The sequence below is a fragment of the Vigna unguiculata genome, chromosome 7 (genome assembly GCF_004118075.2).
Source record: "Vigna unguiculata cultivar IT97K-499-35 chromosome 7, ASM411807v1, whole genome shotgun sequence".
Taxonomy (NCBI): Eukaryota; Viridiplantae; Streptophyta; class Magnoliopsida; order Fabales; family Fabaceae; genus Vigna; species Vigna unguiculata.
In genome coordinates this window covers 32479325-32504688 of record NC_040285.1, presented here as the reverse complement: position 1 = coordinate 32504688, position 25364 = coordinate 32479325, and the positions used below count along the sequence as shown (strand labels likewise).

The following is a 25364-nucleotide window of genomic DNA, read 5'->3' as shown; positions in this document are numbered from 1 at the left end:
ATTTAATCATAAGTAGGCGTTACCCAAATGAGGAATAACCAAACTATTTCCTCCTAAATGAGAATGAAAAGTTTTAGTAAGAATATGTTTTATTTTAGTTGTCATTTTACAATATCAATGAAACATGAAATATTCTTTTAAACTATACTTAAAAATTTATTTATTATGAAATAATAATTGTTTGAGGTAATATGTATAAGTATGCAAAATTATTTGGTTGAAAATATGAGCAAGTCTCTAAATACTTATAAAATGTTGTATTGAGTTTGTGGTAGGTTTTGTATAGCAAGACTTGGATTTTTTTTTTATGAAAAAATAATTTTCGTTTTAACTATTATTATAGTATCTAATTTTTTAAGAATGGCATTTAAGATGTTGATCGGTGGAAAGCATGAGCACATAAAAAGTAGAGTGATAAATAAATAATTGTGAAAATGGGAAAGATAATGAAACAGTAGTTAGAAGCAAATACCACAGCATTAAGCAGTTCCATCCATTTTTGTTCCTTACACACTTCGTTTTCCCGCAAAATTGTTTTTCTTTCTCTGTGCTTTTCTTTTCTTTCTCTTCCGTTCATTCATAAATCTCAGCCGTTCATCAGATTGGGCCTCCGTGTTCATCTTGATCGCCACTAATGGAGGTTCGTTCCAACCCTGCCGCCGGCAACTCCTTCGACCACCGGCGACCGCCCGCAGTTCCGTCGAAGCAGCAGCTGCCGGCTCCTCACTCCGTCGATACCTCCGCCGTTTCTCAGAGGTGAGTAAATTTTGAAATCTTTCTTCTTTTCTGTTTGGTTTAAATGGAATCTTTCGAAAATATGACCCTTTTTCCTACTCCCACGTAGGAATAAAAGTGAAAAATGAAATTTTGTTTTCGAATTTCGGTTCTTTTTTGCGTTATCAGAATTTGGTTTCTTCATGGCAAGCGAATTTGAGTTAGGAAAATTTGATCCTAAATACGATGCCCGGTTAATTATTCAGTTTTCAGATATTTCTTTTTAAATTTTGGATACTGGGTTTTGGAATTGTATTTGATGGTTGTGTTTTCATGTAATTGCAGACTCCAGAAGGAATTAATGGCTCTCATGGTATATCTCTTTTTACTCTAATTATGATTATTGTTAGTATTGTTATGAACCTTTCCATGATTGTAGAATAAATTCTGATATAGGAAGTTGAATTCCCAAGGAGCATCTAGAAAATCATGATCGTTTTCATTCTATTTTCGGTCCAGGTGACTGTTTAATGGAACAGTTTTATTTTATGAATCAAAGAAAGCATGGTGGTTTATTTTGAAGAATTGAAAAGTTTTACTTTGCGAAGCATGTGTTTATTTATTCATGTACTCTTTTAAATCAGCATCTATATTAGGGTGGTAAATTGTGTAAATTAACCTGTTGGGATATCAGCTGATTTTTAAGAAACAAATATGCTTTCCTTTTCCAGATACTAGATTTTGTTATTTTGCTGTCACAGCCACTAACACTATGAAATGGTGAAAATGACTTTTCCTGCAGATGAGTGGAGGAGATCTTGGAGTATCAGCGTTCCCTGATGGTGAGAGTATTTTTACATGGATTGGTACAGTTGAAGGTGGAAAAGGAACTCTGTATGAGGGTCTATCTTATAAACTCTCTTTACATTTTCCCCTGGAATACCCTTTTAAGCCCCCACAAGTGAAGTTTGAGACAATTTGTTTTCATCCAAACGTTGACCAGTTTGGCAACATTTGTTTGGACATCCTTCAGGTATTCATTATTTGTGTTTAATTGGGTTTGACTCTACCATTAATGTCAATGCCAAGTATATCTATCTATAGAGGAAATTTGGATTTTCATTGCATCAATCTGCACCAAGTGTTTTCCATCCATCACACATTATCTTGGAGCTAATAACTGTCCTACTTCTGTGTTTCTACAGGACAAGTGGTCTTCAGCTTATGATTGCAGAACTATTCTTCTGTCTATTCAAAGTTTATTGGAAGGTCTGATCTTGATATCTTTTTGAGCTTTGCATTCAACTTTTCATGCTTGTCTAAGCAATTTACTTTCTAATGACAGAACCTAACTTGGAGAGTCCTCTGAACAGCTATGCTGCAGCACTATGGAATGATAAGGAAGGTTTGGAAAACTATTTTTTAAGCTACCAACGTTGTTTCTGTTATAAACTTGTAATGATTTACATTGCCTATGTTTATTTGTCTCGCTCCCCAGTTTTTTTCATTTGATTTGCACTTCAATTGCTGTATTCTTAGACAAGGTTGTTGGATTTTTCTTAACTTAAGTTCTGGAGATTTTTGTATATTTTAATTGGGACTGTGCATGGAAAATACCTTGCAGATTACCGGAGAATGGTTCACAAACAATATTTTTCCGGAGAAGCTCATGAAAGCTGATTGATACAATTCCAAAGCAAGATCAGTTAGTTTCTACATCATTGTTGCAAATGTTTGCCTCAAGAAAGAGTTTGCTCTTTATGAATGTCATTTTTTTTTTTTAATTTGCTTTGATATTGTAATATAAAACTACGAGAGTTCTAAGTGATTTGAAAGTCTTTTAATAACATTCTGTATAAAATTAGTGAAAGTTGCCATTGCAAAAAAGTCACATGATCCAATTGACTTCTTTGTAATATTTTTTTCCCTTGGATGCACAATTCTTCCAACTGTATATTGATGTTACATAATATCTACTTGAAGTTGATGCTAGGGCTCATCTATTTGGATTCTTTACTATCTGGAAATAGTGTTCTAAGTGCTTCAATATTTATTCGTAAATTATTTGATTGAAATAAATGTAAAGTTTATAACTATCATTTGATTGAGTAAAAAGCTGACATCCTATGATATTTGGAACAATCCCTTACAAGTACTTCTTCGAGAGCAGTGCATAAACTTTCAATCTTCTATAAGCAGTTTTTCCTTTTAGATCCACTAGTGCAATATTAATATTCCATCTAATAATTAAGAAGTAATTCGTCATAATAATCATTGCAATAATTTCCCTTTTTTGTGTATGATCATTGTACTAATAATGCTATTTTGATCAGAGCATATTCATAAACCGCATATCATTTAAAACTGAGAAGTTGCTTCTTACATATCAATGGTTTTTATACTTTTAGCATAATAAATATTTTATTTTCTAATGTCTTTTTGCTTTTATTAACTATAATTATCATAAATTTTTCCAAGAACAAACCATTGAATTCGTCGAGCCAATTCATAACATTTGACTAGGCTATTATAGCCTGCAACCTACAAATTCTAAATTTTTTATGTTAATGTCGGTGAATTCCCCAAAGTAAACAATGTTTATAAATCCTTGGATTAACAAAATGATTAAAAATTTTCTGTACAAGTGAAAAATGCTTATTTAGTACAAAATTTCATGTTCGAGTTCTACGGACAAGTAATTAGACACTATGTATTCACTGTTATGGAAAAGATCTATTCAATAGAAAACTCTGATGTGTGAAAAATACGTTGGATCAGTGACAGATATTACTTTTGAAATTAGTCTTTGAACGAATATACTAGAAAATACTCATAACAAAAAAATATTTGCAGTGCACCTAAATTAAGAAATTTATGAAGGACTAAGAACAACGATATTTAGTTCCTTAATTGAGTTTTAAAGTGTTTCTGGAAACAGCTAAGCTGGCTAAATGGTAAATACGTCCCATTTTGGGTCATGTACCTTGGTCGAGAAAGTGACAGTTAATTAGGTACATGTCATGTCCAAAACGACAGTTAATTAAGTTTTATGTTATTGAAATTACTCTTTGAATAATGATTCTTCATGCAATTGCATAACCAAGTTTAGATTCAATTCACGGTTAGGTACATAGTACAGTTCAATGATGTTTCATAAGGATCATGGTCTAAAGACAAAATGCACATTAAATTCTTCCTCGAAGACAGATAAAAACTTTCTCATTACTGTACCACACCTGTCTGAAAGACAGCAAAAATAAAAAATAAAATGTTGTTTGAAAAGATTTGAAGAGGTTGTAATTCGTCTTAAAATATTGCAGGCAAACTAAAACCATAAAATATTTCATGCCCCACTCACTCCTCTATGCATTGCATGCGTTAGGACAGCTCATGAATTTGTCTCGTCTACCTAAATTTCAAACTTGGTTTCTATTCATGATTTTATAACGTGAGTTTGAGATTGCATGTGCAATATTATGTAAAAGTAATTGTTTAATAATTTTAGGTAGAATTTGTTTTACTCTTGACGCATTTGAGAAGAAGAAAAACAAATTTATCTTTTTAAGACAACACTGCAAGGAATTTCACAGCATTATTAGTGCCTGTCCATATTCTTTCTTATAACCTTTTTTGACACAAAAAAAAATCTAAAATTAATTTTTTTACTACTATTAAATCTGTTACATATCCTTTATTAGACTAATTTTTAGCCCATTGAAGAAAAAAGTTCTTAAAAAATTAAGTTATTTCCTCTAAAAGGATTTTACCGAACGCATGCTTATAGTAATACATCTCACACCACATACACTTCTTCCATAAAAATTCAGGGTTACATTTTATCTCACCACGTCCACATTTCCTCTGAATAATATTTTTTGAAATGCAAAATATAGTTAGTTACTCCCCAAAAAACTCTTTTACGCGTACGAAACTAATAATTAAATTGTAATTAACGCACTTTAGAGATTCAATTATCTAGCAACCAATATGATAGCCATATCGGTGTTCATCCATGTTATAGCATGCTAAAATAAAAGCAAATTTGCATTCATAAATCAACGTTTCAATATAAAATGCATATATCGATCTTCTAAAACATCCAATCTTTCAAAATTTAGCTTTCATGAACAAAAATCGTGGTTAACAAATACAGTTGTCCCTTCCGCCATAGAAAAAAAAGAAATTTTTCCAGTAGTAAGAGGCAAAGTAGAATTATTTATTAACAGATACGTGGATGCACACAAGGTATGCTATATGCATTAATTTTTCCAGTACCTTCTAAATTAACATCTATAACAGCACTTTAAATGGTTCGATACCTCTCCCTTCTCACACTATCATCATTAATCCGATAACTTTTCACTCGTGATATAACTAAAATAAGTACTGAGGACTGACACATAAAATTAGTAGCTGAAATGCTTTTTCATTTTCTGAAAAATTGTAACACTTTACATGAAAAACTTTACATACATGTAGGGTATCTAGATATTGATAACAGCATCAGTACAGAGTACAGAGTTTCCCGTGTATAAACTGTAACTAAAAGACATTGCAATCCTATGCCTATTTTGGCCTGCCTGACACCAAATTTGCTCCAAATCTAAAATACCCAACTAATGCTACAAAGACAATTGCTTTTGCTGTCATCCGTAGAAATAAACCTTTTTTTTTCTTGGAAAATTGTTGGATACGTAGAATGATCTCTATCTGCTGAGAAAACTAAACATTTTAAGAATATTTCATGCACTGACTGCGTATCTCTTAGGAGCATCAAATATTTTGGCCAAGTAAGCTTCAGAAAGAGACACCACAAGCCGGTGGCAGGCCAAAGTTGAAGCTGTCACCATTATTAGAAGGGAAGCCCAGAAGAACCGCAACATCAATATTTTATCCCTACTTGCAGATTTTAGAATATTATAGAATATCACCCGGAGTCGTCGGTCTCTAAAGATGAAATTGTAATCATCTGTAGGCAAAGATCTAGGGGATAGACCTGATTCTTTGTTGCTAGGTCCATTAGCAAATTTCACCTGGGAATACTGAGTAACTATAATTCCTTGTCCAAATAATTTAATCATCCATTGATAAACTACGTCAACCATGATCTTGCCGAGTTGTTGGCGAAAATACTTTCCCTCCTTCGAGACCACTGCTTTGACTAGTGACGCTCCATCCTGTCCATTCCATAGAAAGTAGGTTTCATACATTAAATAACTATTTCAGCCAACCAAAGAAAATCTTCCAGACAAGCATATTCAGTTTTCCTGCTCACCAACAATATACTGCAGTAATCAAACGCTCAAACTAATAACGGAAGACTCGGTATAATAAATATAGTCATAGTAAAATGTTTCCTTTGGCACAACAAAATGTTTTTGACAATGAATTCACCAGAAGCTCGGGCAACCTGGTGAGCTGTGTACAATGAGAATAAACTGGAATTACTTTAAGATAGAAAGCTTATAAGAACTCACAGCAGTCATGAGAAGTCTTCTGATAGCAACACCATCTTTGGATGGTAAAAGCCTCAAAACCAAATACGCAACATCAACTGTATCAGTGGCCTTATTTGATAAGTGATCAAGGGGCTTCTCACTATTTGACGCTATTAGTCGCAAGGCTTTCCTGACAAAATAACAGGTATGAGACGCTATATCCACAGCAGAGAAAAAATTAACAATTATTGAGTAATAGATTAACTAAAATAGGACAGTCTAATATCTCTTTGTGAAGATCAGCTTGAGTGCATGACAAAAGTTAATGGAGAGTTATCAGCCATGATGCACATATAAAATAATGTGTGAGATACGACAATACATTTAATTTGAAAATAATAAGATACGATACGTTATAAGTATATTGAAAAATATACAATTTTTTTTAAAAACATGATAAATATGTGATTTGTGTGAATGTAAATTAAAATAACATCTATTTTCAAAAAAAAAAAATATTATCATTATAAAAGTATTAGTACTTCATCAATTAGATACTTCATTGATAAATATTGATTAAAGTATCGGATAATGATATGTGTTGGATGATACAAATAGAAATATCGGTGCATCATAAGTTATCTGGCACCAGGTTTAAAGATCCAACCTGTAGAGGGTTAGTATTTGTTGAAGGTGTCGTCCACCGGAGCTCTCACGATAAAATAAGTATACCAAAATGGTAGTGTAGATCTTTTAGTGTAATATGGGATAATAGAAATTTGATTCTTAGCATATGTTTGTGAGTGAAGTTCAACATTATTGCAAATTAGAGAAGATCACTTTGAGATGAGTAGAAATATCAAAACAAGTATCGAATTGAGGCCTTTCCTTGTTCAGTGATCACCAACCAAACCGATATCCCTAAACTACTACACTCTAGAAGTTTACCTATTTCTAGAAAATTACAATGAACCAATGAGCTCCAAAATAAAAAATAAAACCAAATACTGAGGCAACTATGTCAAAAGGCTTATGCTTATGTTACTTACTCCTAGTCCTACAACTAAATTGGCTTAAAGAAAATGTTTCCTTGACAAATATGCTTTACCCAAATGGCATTCACACGGTGTACAGTGTTAAAAATAAAACCCAGCACAGAAACTAGAGGGCAAAGAAGAACTTTGTAATCTGTGGGTGTTGGACTGCCAAACAAATATGAAACTCATTAAAATTATTTACCATCACAGAAAAGTAATCAATGGAGTAGATATTTGCATAATACATAATGGCATAAAGGAATGGAAAGAAGCACACTAGAGCAAAATCTAACAGCATCAAGCAGCTAAATTTCAAAGAAGGATCAGAAAAGAGCGGCACATGCATACCATCGACTGTTTAATTTGAATTAGACAACTAGATGCATTTTTAGTTTTAATCTTTTCAATCGAAGAGGGCCTTGCTGTTTACTACGTAGTTTGTAGATGAAACTGAAAATACAAAGTCAATAAATCCTAGAAATAAGATATATATTAGGTTGGAAACTAAGCTAAAAAAGTATGTATAAAATATAAAACTTCCCAGAGAGCATACACTAGCATGAATTTTGACATACCTAGTTGCCCCAACCCTCAAAAACAGGGAAAGCCTTTTCCACTGGAACTCCTTCCTTCGGTTTAGAAGCACCTTAACAGGAGAAAAATGATTTTAGGAAAAGAAATGAATAAGGTCTAGGATATATTACGAAGAAACTTCATTTAGTACACAATTGTAATGGCCTTTAGAATGACAGAGATGCTGCCTAGTAGTTTACATAATTGCATATGCAAAACTATGATGATTGGTTTGACGAGACATAAAAAGACATCATGTGCGGCTAACGTTTGAACAGCATTCATATATAAAAAGATCTTAAATTTCTTTACATTTTTTTTTTCCCAAGATAAGTGCTTAGAATATATTCTCTATGCTATAATGTCAGTAAATAAAAACAAACATGCGATGACTTGTTTTACAGTTCACTTCTTTGGATTATTGACACAACTAATTGTTCAAGGTTTTATATTACCGAATGCAGTATTTTCCTTGTGGCAGCAGAGTTTTCTGTGAGCAGTTTTCGAACAACATAAGGATATGCAGCTTCAAAAGTCTTGAAATTTTTATCTGCGGCTATAGCCAAACCTGATATTGGTTCAAAGAAAATTATGAGTTAAAAGATAATGTAAGAGAATAATAGAAATTTAACATGATCAGAATTATAATGGGGAACCATTCATGTGTCTTTACATAATTAATATTTTGGTCATATTGGTTCATAACACAGTATCAAAGCCTCTGATCAATTGGTTTAGAGTTTATTCCTCGTTGCTCTCATCCTTTAAAGTTGAATTTTAGCACAAGGTAGGTGAACTTGCGCATTATCCACACTTGGGACCAAAAGGCTCTTGCGGGAGAGGGTGTTAGAAATAAAGTATAAATACATTCATGCACCTTGTTAGATATTGTTTGATATTATTAAGATATTGTTAGATATTGTTAATCACAATATCAAATAATATCTTCTATTTACTCTATTTATTTTCAGTTACTCTTTTTAATTATACTTCTCTCTATTATAAATAGATTATCCTATGTGTGGTTTATACACAAGGGAGATTAATCTCAAACCCTATTTTCTCTATATTCAACACACCTTAACCTAATAACTTGAGCTTTTGAGATTGTTCGTTCAAGACAACAAATATTTTGAATTACTAGTTAGTGATGATACATAAGGAATAGAAGCAGAATTATTAGCAAGACTCTAAATAAGAAAGACAAGAAGTAATTTATTGTCGTATTGATAGTGTACCTTCCAAGGAAGCTAGTGATCGCAAGACAAGTGTATAATATGGTGGCATACGAAAATGATATTTGAGTGCTACAGTCCAAATCTTTCCCAGAACCTTGAGGAAAATTGATTGAAAATTCAGTAAGTTGAGAAGTTTACAAGCAAAAGCAACAGAGAATAGAAGACCAACTATTAACACATGTTCAATTAGATGGATACTATTACTTTGCCTGGATATAAATTTAGACAAATACATATTTTAAATGTATATGCAGTAAGAAGTGCTTTGGATTAATTTCTTATAACGATATTCAATAATAACAACCAGAAAAGGATTACTACAACCATTTTCTAATTCTAACAGAGCAGGAAAGACAATCAGGCACATAAACCAGTTATATTGGATGCCATATACAATTGATATCTTTCGTATCAAATCCAAACGTGAAACCAAGAAAGGAGGGCTTAAATTTTAATCAATCAGCCTCAAAGTGTAGCTTAAATTATTCGACAGTTTAAAGCAAGAACATTATAAGTTTTAAACTTTTTTAAACAATACACTATACACTATAGACACTCCCTATAATATCCATCCAATCTGATGGTGCTTGATTTTATTTATTTAGATTTAGAACTTGCGGTTTTCAATGTAAAGAACACAAAATAATTAATTGTACCCATGTTTAAATATATGATTTGAATTTCACATAACATCACTTCTGTTGAAATAAACAGCAAAGTAAACCATCCAATGAATTATCATTATTGATGATAAAACATGATTAATTTTATGTATACCCATGTCCAATAACCCATGTTATCCATAGACACACATGGTTTGCTTCTGATAATGGATATTACTCAGTTGATTTAGTTTTGGAAGTGTAATTTTCTTCAGTTATGGTTAGCTTCAAATAGGGGATGATGCATTCTATTTTAGTCAAGGTTAATCCTGTTAGATATCCCATACTAACTAGAGATATTGTCAAATTATAATATATAACTGCAAATTTCATTTTAAAAGTCGATTTTTTGAAGTTGAATTAGATTTAAATTCCATTTTTTTTAAACTAGTATCAGAACCATTAAGAACCTATCATAGTCTAGTTTGTCGAGCTTAACATGTCACCCGCTATTAGGTTCCTCCTAGTCCCACGCTTGAGATATTCACTCCTTGGTGTGAGGAGGTGCATCGAAGATCTCACATCAATTAAAGATATAACCAATCATAGTATATAAAGAAGAGATGTAAACCTCATTTTATAAGCTAGTTTTATAAGGTTAAATTAGCCTTAAAGCCCAAAAAAAATTAGTAAGGAATCCTATTATTTCCATATTTCTTGACAGTCACAGTCAGTGATTTGGTTTAAGCAGTCACCTGTCAAACATAATTCAATTACTATTCTTCTTAAATATGACTCTCACCTTGCTGAACTTCACATCAGGAATTCCTTCTTTAAGTTCCACTTCTCCCAATGCGTGTTCCAATTCCTGAAAATAAAATATAAATTCAGAAAGCCATTGTGTAAGCATAAGTTTCAGAATAACCAAAAACTGGATATGAGAATCCTGTTCTTATTTGGTTTAAATATTCAATGGCAAAATAATTATTAAATCCTGAGATACAAGTGATATACCAAGGTAATAAGTCGGATATTAGTCCCCGGCCTTACAACATCCATATCAAATAAAGCTCGGACAAGGGATTCCCAGTCACCATTTACTATATGAATTATGGAAGCCAGCATAGCATATTGATGCCTTTTTTCCATTTGACAGAGCAAACCGAAATCCAGAAAACTATCACATACAAAGAAGTGAAAAAATCCTTTTAGACTTTTGTTGTGAAGTTAGACCATAATTTATTCAGAATGTATTGGATAGGCAAGGAAAAACAAATACCCTATTTGTCCTGATGAAGTATAACGCAAGTTTCCAGGATGTGGATCAGCATGTAATAAGCCTGTCTCAAGAAGTTGCACCAATGTTGCCTCAACGCCTTTGCTGACCTGTACCAATATGAAAAAGTAAAAAATAACTGAATGTGACAATTTCAATATAGTGAAACACTCAGAGCCTCAGAGATCAAATAGCAAGGTTTGCATAGAATCAGTAATTTTAAATGGATGAAAAAATGTCAGATGAGTAATAGTGGTCAAATAAGGTAACAAAGGATTGATGAAGAAATTTTACCACTATAAAATATCTTAAGGCCAAGAGTTTCATTTTTACTCATACTCGTAATTCTAATAGAAAAATATTGATTATCTTCAGTAGTTCACTTAGTTTCTACCAAAAGCCAATAGCGTCAACATTACTTAACATCCAATATATAAAATACTTTTGCACAATATGAAGACAAATAATGGATAATTGCATTTTTGTTTACATACCAGATCAAGAAGACGCCTTTTTGCATCTAATTTCTGCCTTTCTGAATATTCAGAGACATTTCCAACAGTGTTTCCAGCAGTCACAGAGAGCAAATCTGTTGGACTTTCACCAACCATCCACTCCATGGTCAAAACTCTCTTTCGAGTTAAATGTGGAAATACTTTTGGCACATGCATGAAAGTAAAGGAAGAGTGCACTTCCTGCATTTACCAAGACCATGTCAATTCAAAGAACAAAAACATTGATCACTGTTTAGTGATTTTTGTCAAACCGATTCAACCAACCCTCATTTTAAAAGTTAAAATCTGATAAAGAATTCATCAATGCTCTAAATTGACCAGTGCTAGAATTCATTAATATGTGAACATAATAAAACTCCAGCCGATATGTCTTTTATTTATTACCTGAAACTTTGAAGCATTTGCAGCCTCTAATTTGTAATCCAGTTCACCAACAAAACCTTTCCCTAGTTCATCAGCATAGAGGCGAGGGTCACTCTTTCTCTTGGCAATCTTTTGCAGCAGTCCCAACTATAATGGATAATATAAACACTCATATAAGAATTTATGAAGAATAGATAAATAAACGAAAAACTTAAAATGCCACTAGAGATTAATAATAATTACAAACCCCAAGGCGAAGGATGTAGATATCCCGCACCACCACATGATGCAGATTAGGACGCTGAACTTTTACAGCAACGTTATTGCCATCAGTAGTACGGGCAAAGTAAACCTAGAGAATAGAAAACTAAATAAATCAGTAAGACATACCATCACACTTTAAAGTAAAACATAACTAAACTCTCATATGTAACATTTAATTATAAATGGTACTCCCCTGTCATAGGAAAAAGTACCTGACCAAATGATGCAGCAGCTATAGGCTCCTCAGAAATGTAACTAAAGAATGTTTCCAGAGGACAACCAAATTCTTCCTCCATAATCTTCATAGCAACATTCCTAGGAAAAGGAGGGATTTGATCATGCAATTCTGACAATGCCTGCAACAAGAACACAATTGAAATATATATACACACATTTTGTCAATCCAATCATTCAAAATGTTAGCAGTAGCACAAATGTGATAGAATGGCAATTCAGACACAGTTGTCAATCTAACCTTGGACATCTCAACACCAATGATATCCGGCCTTGTGGAAAGGGACTGACCAACTGCATCAGCAATCAAATGAATGTAACAAGGATATTGATAATCTTGTGACTGCATGAGAGAAGTGAAAGCCCCAACACCAATTTAAAGCAATACAAAATACAAAATTCATATAAAGCCCAATAATGGAATTATGAAAAGAATTTAATTTAATGATCATATTATAGATCAAACTCCTCACCTTTTATAAAGGTAGGACCAAGATTAAGTAATGTTTCCTTCAATACCATCCCAAAATTATACTGAGATGATGTATCATCCAAATCCTCATCAGGAGCTAGACCGAGAAACTTTTTAAACCCTGAAGTTCGAATACTGATCATAGCAGTGGCAAAGGAGAAAAGTACCTTCCAAAATGGAATATAAATCAATAAGGATACACTTCAAGAAAAAGTGAAGACTGCAACATGAAACCAATTTCGAACCCATTGGAATATGTGCATGTGCGTATTTAGGAGGAACTTCTTACACCAAAGCGTGTCAAATACTCACTCAAAGTTGCACCATTTAATACTTCTTTACTGAATATATTAAAAAGGTCACTATTGAGTTGGTAGTTTCTACAATATGGAACATATCTACAAAATTTTACGTGAATCCAAAATTATTTGATATGTAACTCATGTACATCAAAATTGACATAATATAAAATATACTTTTAAAATCTATGAAATTAGGAACTATGTTTACTTTTTTCCATCGTTATCTTCACAAGATTTGGAAAAAATAAATATGTAACATATATTTATAATTTGAAGATTTAATCAATAAAAAAACACATCCACTTAAAGCTATATATGGTGCATTGGTGCATGAACGGATGTAACTCACCAATATAAATTGATTCATGTGTCTACTACTGAAATCAGATTAAGTTCAACTTAATCCTAAAAGCTAGTTTACTGGTGAAGGATTTTCAAAGTCATCATAAGGGGTATTTTGCCTATATACACAACCAATGCCAGATTTTAACAAACCAACTTCACACCCAGAACTAGATATTTGGACCATGATACTTGTGGTGTTCAGTATCCCCAGTTGACCAGCATAATAGCTAGGATAAACTCCGATGTCATTAGAATTGAGAATGGACTACTAGGATTATACTCTTGATGTCATTAGAATTCAGAATGGAATATACCTAAGTTAAAGTTCCTGAAGAGAGATGTACTGCCAAAGTCACTATAAACTGTACTTTGTCTATATAATCAACTGATATCCAGTGGCACATCTTCAGCAATGATCATGCATCCTTGACATAATGATGACAAATTGTAAATTTTAAATTAAAAAGTTATATCCCTATCATTAAAAGATAGTTTATTATAGATAGGAGTTCAATCGAATAAGTGAATAACTATCAAATGTTACATCAATTCAGATAAAAAAAAAAAAAAACTGAATAAAAACTAACAGTCAAGGTCAGAGTTAAATGGTACCAAATCCTAGATATTGTATAATTCTTATGAAACTAGAAAAACAAATGGACAACTATTGCTTGCACAGGATAATCGGTCTCTCTAGGCTCTAGGCAAGTACATATTCACTAATCATAGTATACTACTTTACAGGAAGCAAGCAGTTATCTTCAAACAAATGCTGTTATTACACGATAAAACAAATATTATGGGACATTAAAAGGCAAGTAAGTTTGCACAACTTAACCCGATAATTTATTCACACTGTAAAAAATAAAATAAAACAGTACCTCAAGAACACGAAAGGTCACCACATGTGGCCTAACACTGAAATACTGAGCAACATCCTGAGGATCGTAAACTTCAGGAAGCGGGTTGGACCAAACCTTGGACAAATAATAGAAGTAAGAAGCATACGCTTCCAAAGCCTTGAGATCATACATGAGCAAGTCCACTCCAGTTAGTCCTGCAACACAACCAGAGACCAAATCAACACAGTAAACAATCAAACTGCATTTCTGATAGCCAAGAACAACACTCATCATGTAATTTAATTAACATGGTTGCGATAGGAATTTTCTCGCAATGTCATTGAAGACGTCAACTATAGCAACTCGATGAATCAGAAGCGCGAAATTGAGATGGAATTGGGGATGTGGACGCAAACCTGGGTACCAAGGTTGAGGCCAAGAAGGAGAAGGAAAGGGAGGAGAGTGAGGATCTTCGAGATGACGGAGCCAAACGACGTCGTCGATTTTCTTCGCAACCTGCGGAATGCGGAAGGTATGGTTGGCCCAGGCAACGCCGTTGTCGATTCCTTTCTTGAGGAATTCCACGTCCTTGCGAACCACCTGAGCGAAGTGGCTGAAGTCCCCCCATGTTCGCTTCTGTTGCTGCTGCTGCTTCTTGCTCTGCGGGCGCCTGGGCAAGGAGGCGCGAACGGAGAGAGACGGCGGCGGAGGCGCTAGCACCGTCAGCATGGACGGAAGAGGGTCAAACGGCGGCAATGAAGTTGAAATTAGTGTGCATTTGTGTTGTTGTGTGGTGATTGCTGTGACTCGGTGAGTGAAAGAGTAGTGGCGTGGCGTGTGTGAACGTGTTTGTTTATGTGGCTATGAGGTAAAGTTGCGATACGATAGGCCATGATGATCACGAATAACACACACATCATCGACTAACTGATAATTCAAATGCATTCACGTTTTCCTCTTCGCCTCAAATAATTTTTTTTTTTAATTCGGAAGATATTTATTATATATATATATATATGATTGAAATAAATTGATAAAAAATAAAATAAAAGTAAAACGTGTGTAATTAAAAAAAAGTGCGAGGAAGAAGCTATAAAATATAACAGAGATACCTGGAAAATGAAATAAAAAACAAAGGTGTGTTTCACTTATTTTAAAAACATTATCTTTTCCAAATCTCTTCTTCTCTCTAACAAGAAAATCTTACTTATTTTCATTCTTGCAAATCATACTAGTATTGATTACTAATGTAACAATGGCTTAAAGTCCTCATTCCTATTCACACATGTAATCAAATTTCCAAACATGGTTGATTCAATTTAAAGTGGTTAATTATTATTATTACAAAAATAAATAACTTATATATATATATATATATATATATATATATATATATAAACATTAAATGTTTACTATTACTTATGAAAGGAAAATAAAAACTACTTTTTAAATAATGTAAAATTTACTAACAATGTAAATGTAAGTTAAAAATTCTACTTTGGATAAAAATAATAAAATTGAGTGACTTACTAACATTAAACTTTTAAATTTTGTTTCATAGATACGTTTCTTATATATTTAATTGATATTTTAAAAGTGTTAAATCTATAAAATATATTGTCAAGAAATTTTAAAAAAATTGTAAGTTACTTTTAATGAGAAGTTGATGTAATTATGAAAATTGTATTATCATAAGTGGATTTATTTTTGTTTAATAAATGATAAAGTATACTAATATGAAAAAGTGGATAGCAAAATTAATTATAAAAAGTTTATCCTATGGTATAATTTGAAATTAATATTTGTCAGTTTTTTTAGAGAACAGGGGACAGGGGCTAAAGTACACCACTAGACTTCACGTGAAAAACAACTAAAAGCAAGGTCAACTAATAAAAGAGGCAATTAATAGTCATTTCTCTTTTGCAGCTCTTTAAAATGTATGAAAAATAAAAGGAAAAGATTAAAAAAAAGAGTAAGAATGAATTTTGAGCAAAAGATAATGTAAATAAAATACACATCTTAAAACATTTTTCATTTTACAATTCTGCACTATTATTTGTTTGGATGATTGTGTTTTGGATTAAAGTGATTGATTATGATTAGTTTTATTTTTATACATTTAATTCAAATATCAGACCAGTAACTGATCAGAAGTGATCGAATATGGTATTTATAGATTCAATCAAACATGCATCGAAATGTATCAAAAGTCTTAAAATTTAAAGTTTAGTACTCACGGATGTAAAAAAATTGTATAAATGAGTATCAGTAGATAAAATATGTGACATATAAAAAATTAATAGTAAATGGATACAAGAAAGGAAGTAAATATGTCACACGTCATTATTTTACATTTTATAGTGAAAGCTATGATTTATGGATAATAAGAATATAAACATATTTAGAGGGACTAGATATGAGAAGGCGTGAAGGAAGATGATCTTTCCTTGCCTGAAAATTCCATTGTGGCTCAAATCAAAGCGCTCAAAGACAAAAAGACGAGAAAGACAAAGACAAAGTCATACTTGTTTACAGGTGTTTCACAAATGATTATGATCAGGATCATGACTCTAAAGTCTTTCAAAGAGATTTGGAAATATTTGAAAGCAGAATATGAAGGAAATGAGAAGATTCGAGGCATAAAAGTTTTGAATTTAATAAAGAAGTTTGAGATGCAAAGGATAAAAGAGTTGGAGACAATTAAAGAGTACTCAAACAAATTGTTGGATATTGCCAATAAGATAAAATTGTTGGGAGAGGAGTTTCTAGACTCCAGACTCGTTGAGAAAATTCTGGTGATGGTGCCGGAAAGATATGATGCATCTATTACCTTGACATAGGTGATACATGTCTTGCAAGCACAAAAACAAAGAAGATTGATGACAAAAGATCATGAGGTGAGACGGTTGAAGGTAATTTAAATTACACGGAAGAGAGTGCTCTCATAGTCAAAAACAACAATTGTTTTAGAGCCGATAATTCAAAGCAGTGGCGGATGTTGACCAACATGGTTGAGGGAGCCAAAACAATACACCCAAAATTTATATATTTAATTATGTTACTAATACAGTAAAAATAAATACATAATTTAGTATAATGACAATTAAAAAAGAAATCATACAAGCTTTCATTGTATTGTTATAGTTTATAATGTTATTAATGTACATAGATTGATTCAAGAAATTTTCACAAACTTTTATTGTTATGCAGTGAGCAAGGATTGTCTCCAATGTGGTTGAGAAATGCACATTTATTTCCTGCACTAATATTTTTCCATGATCCAAAACCTTGTTTAGTAAAAACATTTGACCTAGGATGACCATCTAACTTTGAACTAAATAGATAACATGCCTAACAATAAGATCCATCATTAGTCGGGGAATACTCTAGCCAAGAAGGAAAAATTTTAAACCAATTAGATTGAAATCTCCTTTGATGTTTTTCCTTTAAGGATAACTTTCAAGTTGTATTTAATATGGACCCCCATTTCAAATAAGCTCTTCTAATTTGATCTTTTTGGCTCATTGGATATTCCCATATTTGAAGAAGTTTCTGGATCACGTTCTAAAGAATTAATACGAAACTTCTCACCTATAATTCTTTGAACCTTAAGAAAGTGCTCCTTTAATCGAAGAATTGAATAATCAGTATCATGCTTCATAATATCTGAAAAAGTTGAATTGTCCTATTTTCATCTTCACATGCAGCTTCCCTTTATCACTTTTAAAATTGTTTAAAAATGAATATTTTTTTTATTCTTCACCAATATACTTATTAAAACAAAGAAGACTAAAATATAATTTATCGTAGTCTAATAAAAAATTGAGAGACGCAAAAACTAAAGAAAAAATCAATGATAATCAAACTACAATTAAAATCTAGTTTAGAAAAACATATAGTACAATACTTTTTCTTCTATGTTCATAAAATAAAAAATTAATATATAAGATCCTCATTAAATAAATTAACAAACTAATATTTTACTATAAAATGAAAAAATAAGAAAACAATTATTAACATTAAATGTTGTATTTTATAAAAGAAACATATTTAATTTAATTATTATTATTTTTAATATATTACCTATAACAAAAAAAAAATTCAACAACAAAAAGGGTCACTACATACGAGTAATTAATCGCATAACCATAATCAAAATGGATCACCATACACTTGAAGAAAAATATATACCATATGCAGAGAAGAAGAAGAAATAAGACTCACTCTTGACACAAATAATTGAAAATAGTCTAAGTATGAATTAAAAGTTTCACCTGAAATAAAATAGACAAAATTGAACACTATATAAAAATAAAAACCTCATTGTCAAAATCTCAGAACAAGTATAACCATATCTCGTATAAAAAAAAACAACTGATAACCTGTAACCGCTATATTTATCAAGCTGGAATAAAGATGTGGATACCCACATAACCCATATATGATTTCTCTTTATTTATTAAATTATGTTAATGTAATAACTGTGAATATCTATACATATCATATTTAACAATTTTCTTATATACATATTATTATCTGATAATAAAATATTTATTAAATACTAGATTGAGAAATAAAGAACAGTTAATAAAAATAATTAATTCATAATCAAACTAAAAAAAATATTTAGTGAAATCACATACAACGCGACTAGTGATATAAATACTAAAATCTTCAAATAATTTATGATATAGTTTACCGAAGTTCAATTTTTTACACAAAACCGGGGACAAGGCCATACATATTGGACACGAGCTGAAAAACGGGGTTGAGCAATATCCTTACTTCGGTTTCGCTGATTGATAAATGTGGCCACTTCTCTCCTATGCACGCCGGGTGCTTGATGAAATGCCTGAACAGGGTGTTGTCTGCTGGACTGCATCGACTCAAGGTATTGTGGCTGAGGGTGATGGTCGGAAAGGTATGCATTGTCTTGTGAGATGGGAAGGCAGGGGAGTACTGCAGAATTACTTCGCAGTGGCCACTTCTTTGAAAGCTTGGTATACGTGCTTGGATGTGAGTTTAGGGAAACAGGTTCAGGCAGCGGCAGTTACGGTTGGCTGATTATCTGACGTGTTTGTTGGGTCTGCACTGGTTAATCTATGATGTTGTAAGTTGTAACATGGAGATTGCGTGTATGGTGTTTTCTTGACATGCTTGAGCAGAATGAAGTATTGTGGTGGCATGTTTTTTATTAATAGCCATGCTCAAATGGGTCAAGGAATCATGGAAAAGGTTATGTCCCACAAATTTAACATGTGCTCTTAACATTCCAGACAAGGAGAGAAAAGAACAACTTAATCATCATGATGAGAAATTGGCCTTTTGCTTTTGCCTTTATAATAAACAGCCATATGAAAAGTATCAGATCTCGTAAAAACCTTCGTTTGTTGTGATTTCCATAATTCTGTGAAGCTTGTCTCAGACATCACAGGTCAAGAAATAGTTATTCATGATGTTAGTCAGTTGTACCATTTCAGGGGTGGATATTTTCCTCAAAGGATTATTGGTGATGTGGCTCTACAAACAAGTCCACCAAACTTACATTCAAGTATTTCCCTGCTTTATAAAGAACTGCATGAACACTTCTTCGAGAATTGAAATACAAATCCGGGAAGGTAGCGACTGTTTAGATTATCTTACATATTACTCTATTGAATTTAAGAATTCCCATCTTCTATCTCCGTTGCTTTCAGGGACATAACAGGCACACAAGCATTTTTGCTCTCATTAATTTCACACTTGCACAAGTAGAGAACCAGAAAAATGATTAAGCATTATAATATATGATCCTATTAGCTCAATTCAATGCTCAGGTCTGACATCTTATGTGGCTTGTAAAATTTAATAATTGGTTTTGTTTTTTTAGTTTAAACTACCTCTAGAGATATAATGGAATTGAAGAACACAAGTGTAGCCTAAGGGGTTCGGGCTGAGCTGCTAAGTTGAAGTAAAGTATAAATCTTCAGCGTCAATTGTCCTAATTTACTTTTATTTTGGTTGTAAAGAAATTTTGTGATACTGTAAGTCTCCGTCTGTGGTCATTGTTTGGTTACACAATACATCTGCTGATGCTTCTGTTGTTTACAATTAAAAGAAGCAAGTGGTTTATGTTAATCTCAAATTTAGGAGTAATATTGTACTTAATCATGAGGTCATTGGACCTATAAATAGATGAACGTGCTGGTTATTTAGGAAATATAAACAACTAAATTTAAGGAGATAAATCCCTGTGAATATGGTATTGTTTTTGAATACATAAACCCCTAGTATTAATAGCGAGATACGACTGTTATCGAGAATAAAATATACAATGAATGATCACCACAGTTTTGCGGTTAATTATGATGTTCTCTTTCCGAACTCAATATAGATTGTTTGCGTTTAAGCTTTCTATTATTTCCTCAGTAATTGGAAATATAATCTTCTGAAAAGGTTCTATGCAAGATGGAACCAGTGTCAGAAATAGGTGGAACACCCCTTGTTTCTCAAAGGCTTCTTTCTTTTGTTGAGTACTGTTTGTTATTCTGGTTTGCATCTTAAATAAATAACTATGTACAAATGAAATCATGCTTAGAAATCATTGATCAGGAAACTATCTCATCTGTGATAAATAATCAAGCAATGTATGCTGATTGAAGCTAACAAAAGTGGTTTTCTGTGCTTACTATGGTGTATAATGTTGAAATTTTGCTTCTTCTATCCTAATTTTTGTATCGTTACTATTTCATTTATAATATTGCCTATCTTACTGTCATCCAATAATATATCAGAATGAATAAGTTTCCTCCGTGACCTTTACTAGTTCCTGCTCACAAATAAGTACATGATTCACATTGTATAGCACTATAGCTGTTAAATGTACGTGACATTAACTTGTGTCTATTAGGCAGAATGATATTGTTTGTAGGACCTGGGCATTTTGCTCAATTATGGAGCACTGGTGACATTCCTACTCACACTTCTCATACATATATATGTATATATTGCTATATATCTCGTGTACAAAGCTTCATTCATAGACTAATTAAATTGTAAAAACTGGTATAGGTTGATTCTGAGGTATGCAGACCACAACATGCTTTCAAATATCTGTACATATCGTTTGCGAATGAACAAGTTAAACTTAAAAGCAAAAAAATTAATAGTTTTCATTTGAAATTGGCAATTTTTCTTAATTCCATTATCGACGGAAGAATTCAGTGAGCAGAACTACTTTTCGTTATTGAAACCTACAGATACAAGAAAGGAATTAAATATAAAACCATGTCTTTTTTGTTTTACTCAGATCTCGTCATGTTAGTTTTTCTATCAATGCTACCTACATCAAACAAAATAGTACCTGCAGCAATTTGTACTTCATATGGAATAGAATAATACCCATTTTTGTTCTATTTCGTAGTGAGTATTCCAAGTAACAGCAGTGACATCAGGAGTAAGAGCACAGTCATTACTTGTGAACAGCAAGTGTATGAAGATGAAGAAGCTTCTTCTGTTAAGGTGCATGTTGGAATAAAGTTAGTGCAACAATAGATCTAGGATTTATTGCTCCAAATAGATTATGGAATTAGACTTTACCTGAACCGTTATCTGCTTCATATGAGTTGTCTCCGGTTTCTGGGGCATTCAATTTTTGTATGCTCTGTGAGATTGAAGCTGATTTCCCCAGATATAGCCGTGTGACCTTTTCAATCATGGCTAGTCCTTGGGTACTGCATAGAAAGGGTTGAATTTTTGAGACATAGTCCTTTTGATCTTTGTACTTAGTACTGTTTTCATCCAGATATCTACATATAGGAATCTTTTGGGATTTCACTTTTAAGTCAAGTTTTAACTCACATGGACTAAGTCAGAAGTTTACACTGTAATACTTAAACCTGCTGGGACCACAGTACTAATCAAGCAAAGAAGTTCTTATAACAAGATATTCTATTTTACCTTGGACTAAATAAGTGGCCGCGAACGTTGTTTGGGGCATGAAGAGCATCTACCAAACTAGTATTCGTTAATGTTTCCAAAATATGCTCTCTCTTCTCGTTGGGCATCGAGTTATGAGTCATTATCACATCTGCAGGAACGGCTCCAAATCTGGTTATGAATCAGGAAAAACTCACTTGAGTATAGTGTATCTTGAAGCTTTAACTGGAATCCATATTTTCTCATATAGAATATGCAGGTAAAACTAAAGTTGACATGATCAAAGCAAGGATTTATTGGCAATTCATTAACCAAGTGTTAATAACTTACGAACAATCTCCAGGATAGCCATTGATTTCTCTGCACCCTCCTTGCGGACAAAGATACCTGCAGTTAATCAATTGAATGTTTTCACACACATTTCTCTGTTATATATATAATGTAAAAAGTTCCTATGGAAGATACTTACATGAAGTCCCTGACAGACTTTGTTGACCATAATTGGTTATGAGGCCCCTCCATTGAATAGAGCAACACAGTATCACTCTTGACAAAAGCAATGTCTCCCAATTCCTCTACCAGACACCTAAAAGCTCCTGAATGACCAGAGTATTTACCCCTTTCAGAGCAGGTTTCATTCTCTTTGCTGCATGCACTGCATATATCAAAACCTTCAACCTCTGATGGAGCACAGACAGCAGAGAAAAAACTAATGGCAATTTTCCTGCTATCCTGTTCTGCACTGTTAATTAAATTTTTAATGTAATTGATAGGGTAGTTCCATCCAACTGCTGTGGAGTAACCTCCATGACAAGACTTGTGGCCTTTGAAGTCCATTAAACTGATTTTTTCCTTGCTCTCACATACCCTTCTGTTTACTACTGCAACTGCTTCATAGGTTTTGGAATGATCACAGTACATCTCACTGGCTATGGCTTTCATAGAGTGGTTGATGAATGCAGTATAAGCAAGCCCTGCTTCTAAGTTCACCAAATCTGCTTCTCCTTTCTGAATCGAAACCATGCACTCTTGGGCTTTTTCTCTTTGGACACTAAGGAGAACATAATAAGAAATAGGAGTCGTATCGCTAGAAAGAAATGTTGCATATTCCTTTTTCAGTTATCCATTTGCTAGAATCCGAAGCAGGACCAAATTAAAAGTCTTTTTGAGGGTACCATCAACTTCAAGTTTCCAACGAAGAAAATAAACACTTGGAACTTAAATTGTGGTAAGAATCAGCTAAATTTTTAAAAAGGAAAATTGTGAATAACTAGGTGAAGATCAAAATTTATTTTTCTTTTAAACTATAAACTATGAAAAAAAGGTTTTTAAGTTGATTATGTTCAGTGACGAGTAGAGACTCAATGTTTTGACACTGTAATGTAACCATCTAAAACTGGTTAATAAAAGTTATATTATCGAAATATAAAATGACGAAAATATGAATTAAATATTTATAAATTAAATGGAGATATTAATTAAAATTATCATAAAAACAAGAAATAATAAAAATTCATTTATAAAATTCACAAATTCAACGCGTGTAAGATATAAAATTTAACTTGATACTGTCGTTACTTACTGGTTGGATTAGTTACACTTGGTCTTTGAAAACAAGTTAGAGAAAATTTACGATGGAAAAAATATTTTTGATAATGTGTTTCTAAATAAGGATTAAAAGTCTTGCCTCTTCAGAATTTTTATAACAAAAGTCAATAATATTCTTTTACAACTCTTTTAATATATACACGCATTTAAAATAATCAATAATACTATATTAATAAGTATCATAATAATAATCTATATTATACTTATATTTATCTTCTATGACTTGTAATGTAAAAACTAACTACAAACCAACCTATCTTTATGTTTTGGTGACTAGATAAAAACGAGATATAGGATAATAGTTTTTGGCTCAAACGTCATTTCTCATATAGTTTAGATTATTTTTTATTTTCATTTTATTTATGAATTTATTATTTTACTTGTAAAAATCTACTTGTTTATCTAATTACATACGTTTACAATATTAAACTTTTTTTCTCATTCTATTTTTTAATTTATAATTTGTAAACTTTACTTGAAAGGACACATATAGAATAGCATATAAACTATTAACATTTTTTTTAAAGAAATCTACATTGTAAACTAATTAACAAGTATCATTAATGAAAATCCAATCCTCTTAAACTATACTTTCTGATTATATTCTGTATTTATTAGTTAATACATAGACGAGACATAATCTAAATGTATGTAAAGAATTTTTACAATATCAACCAACTAATTAGAGATTACTATTATAGAAAATTGTTAACTTATAAACTAATTACTTTAACTTGACTTTTAATTTTAGTCCACAATGTAAAACCCTTTTAACAGTAATGAGCAAGAAAATTAAATCCATAAGTAAAGAGAATATAATTTTTGAGAGTTAACCATTTCCATGAGTTGCCCGTTAGTTGGTTAATCACACTCACAAAGAATCGACACTCCTCCACTTCCTCCCTCACCGAACACCACCACGCACCGCCGTTGTCCTTCACCGGAGCTTCTGGAGATCCGTGGTGCCGCTTCCCAATCACCGCCAGCGACGGGGGAACGGACTCGCCGGAAAGAGAATCGCTACCACCACCACCAGCAGGCACAGGCGGAAGCGCCGGTGGCGACAGATGAGGCTCGTAGTCGTAATCACTGCCAGAGATGGGTGCTGGTAGTGGCTGGAAATCTAAAATAGTGGAAACACAAAACATGAATGAGAGCTTGGAATTTAGGGTTGAGAAGAGGAGAATTAAACATGCATTGACACGGCACGTGTGATGTATACCTTGAACCGAGGATGATGAATGAACAAGAGAGTTGAAGAAGAAGAAGAAGAGAAGAAAAGAAGGACATGTTGGGATCTGCATCTTCAGTGAAGAGAGAGTGAAATGTGAAGATGAAACGGTGAAAGAAGGAGGTTCATGTGTGTGTGTAATATGGTTGTGGCACACTTTGCGTTTCAATGAAGGAATAGTTTAGGTATAATACAAGGAACAAGAACACATCTTGGTGTAGTTGTCAACCCCATGCATGTTACTGTAACTTCACTTTCATTAAAAAAAGCAAGGAGATTTTAAATTAAAAATCTCAAAATGTATGCATCTTTATATTTTTTTATCGAATCGATTATCATAATTATTCTTATTTTTAATTAATTACTTGAAGTTTGACTTATCATGATGTGATG

General features: G+C 32.5%; 3 protein-coding genes across 4 annotated transcripts; 1 reads left to right on the top strand and 2 right to left on the bottom strand.

Moving 5' to 3' along the window:
- The first annotated feature begins 432 nt into the window (after positions 1 to 432).
- Positions 433 to 2706, top strand: LOC114190214 (probable ubiquitin-conjugating enzyme E2 C). The gene is made up of 6 exons (XM_028079012.1): positions 433 to 756; positions 1060 to 1087; positions 1517 to 1747; positions 1920 to 1983; positions 2060 to 2119; positions 2339 to 2706. The coding sequence occupies exons 1-6, from the start codon at positions 635 to 637 to the stop codon at positions 2392 to 2394; spliced, it is 561 nt and encodes a 186-aa protein (XP_027934813.1). The 5' UTR covers positions 433 to 634; the 3' UTR covers positions 2395 to 2706.
- Positions 2707 to 5112: 2406 nt separating this feature from the next.
- On the bottom strand, positions 5113 to 14944 carry LOC114191706 (uncharacterized protein slr1919). The gene is made up of 16 exons (XM_028081059.1): positions 14632 to 14944; positions 14255 to 14430; positions 12728 to 12893; positions 12496 to 12548; positions 12233 to 12376; positions 12004 to 12108; positions 11778 to 11903; positions 11373 to 11573; positions 10882 to 10988; positions 10617 to 10779; positions 10405 to 10470; positions 9001 to 9094; positions 8218 to 8330; positions 7765 to 7835; positions 6192 to 6342; positions 5113 to 5891 (listed from the first exon to the last, which is right to left on the bottom strand). Exons 1-16 carry the CDS (start codon positions 14942 to 14944, stop codon positions 5457 to 5459), a joined length of 2484 nt encoding a protein of 827 aa, XP_027936860.1. The 3' UTR covers positions 5113 to 5456.
- Positions 14945 to 18863: 3919 nt separating this feature from the next.
- LOC114190524 (lactotransferrin-like) lies at positions 18864 to 25146 on the bottom strand. Of its 2 annotated transcripts, XM_028079449.1 has the most exons (8): positions 24963 to 25146; positions 24575 to 24863; positions 22602 to 23183; positions 22463 to 22519; positions 22154 to 22303; positions 21794 to 21927; positions 21558 to 21707; positions 18864 to 21447 (listed from the first exon to the last, which is right to left on the bottom strand). In XM_028079449.1, exons 1-7 carry the CDS (start codon positions 25042 to 25044, stop codon positions 21607 to 21609), a joined length of 1395 nt encoding a protein of 464 aa, XP_027935250.1. In that variant the 5' UTR covers positions 25045 to 25146; the 3' UTR covers positions 18864 to 21447; positions 21558 to 21606. The 2 variants fall into 2 exon arrangements, with proteins under 2 accessions (XP_027935250.1, XP_027935249.1); XM_028079448.1 differs by lacking the exon at positions 18864 to 21447 and having other exon boundaries at positions 21468 to 21707; positions 24963 to 25145.
- Between the last annotated feature and the right edge of the window lie 218 nt (positions 25147 to 25364).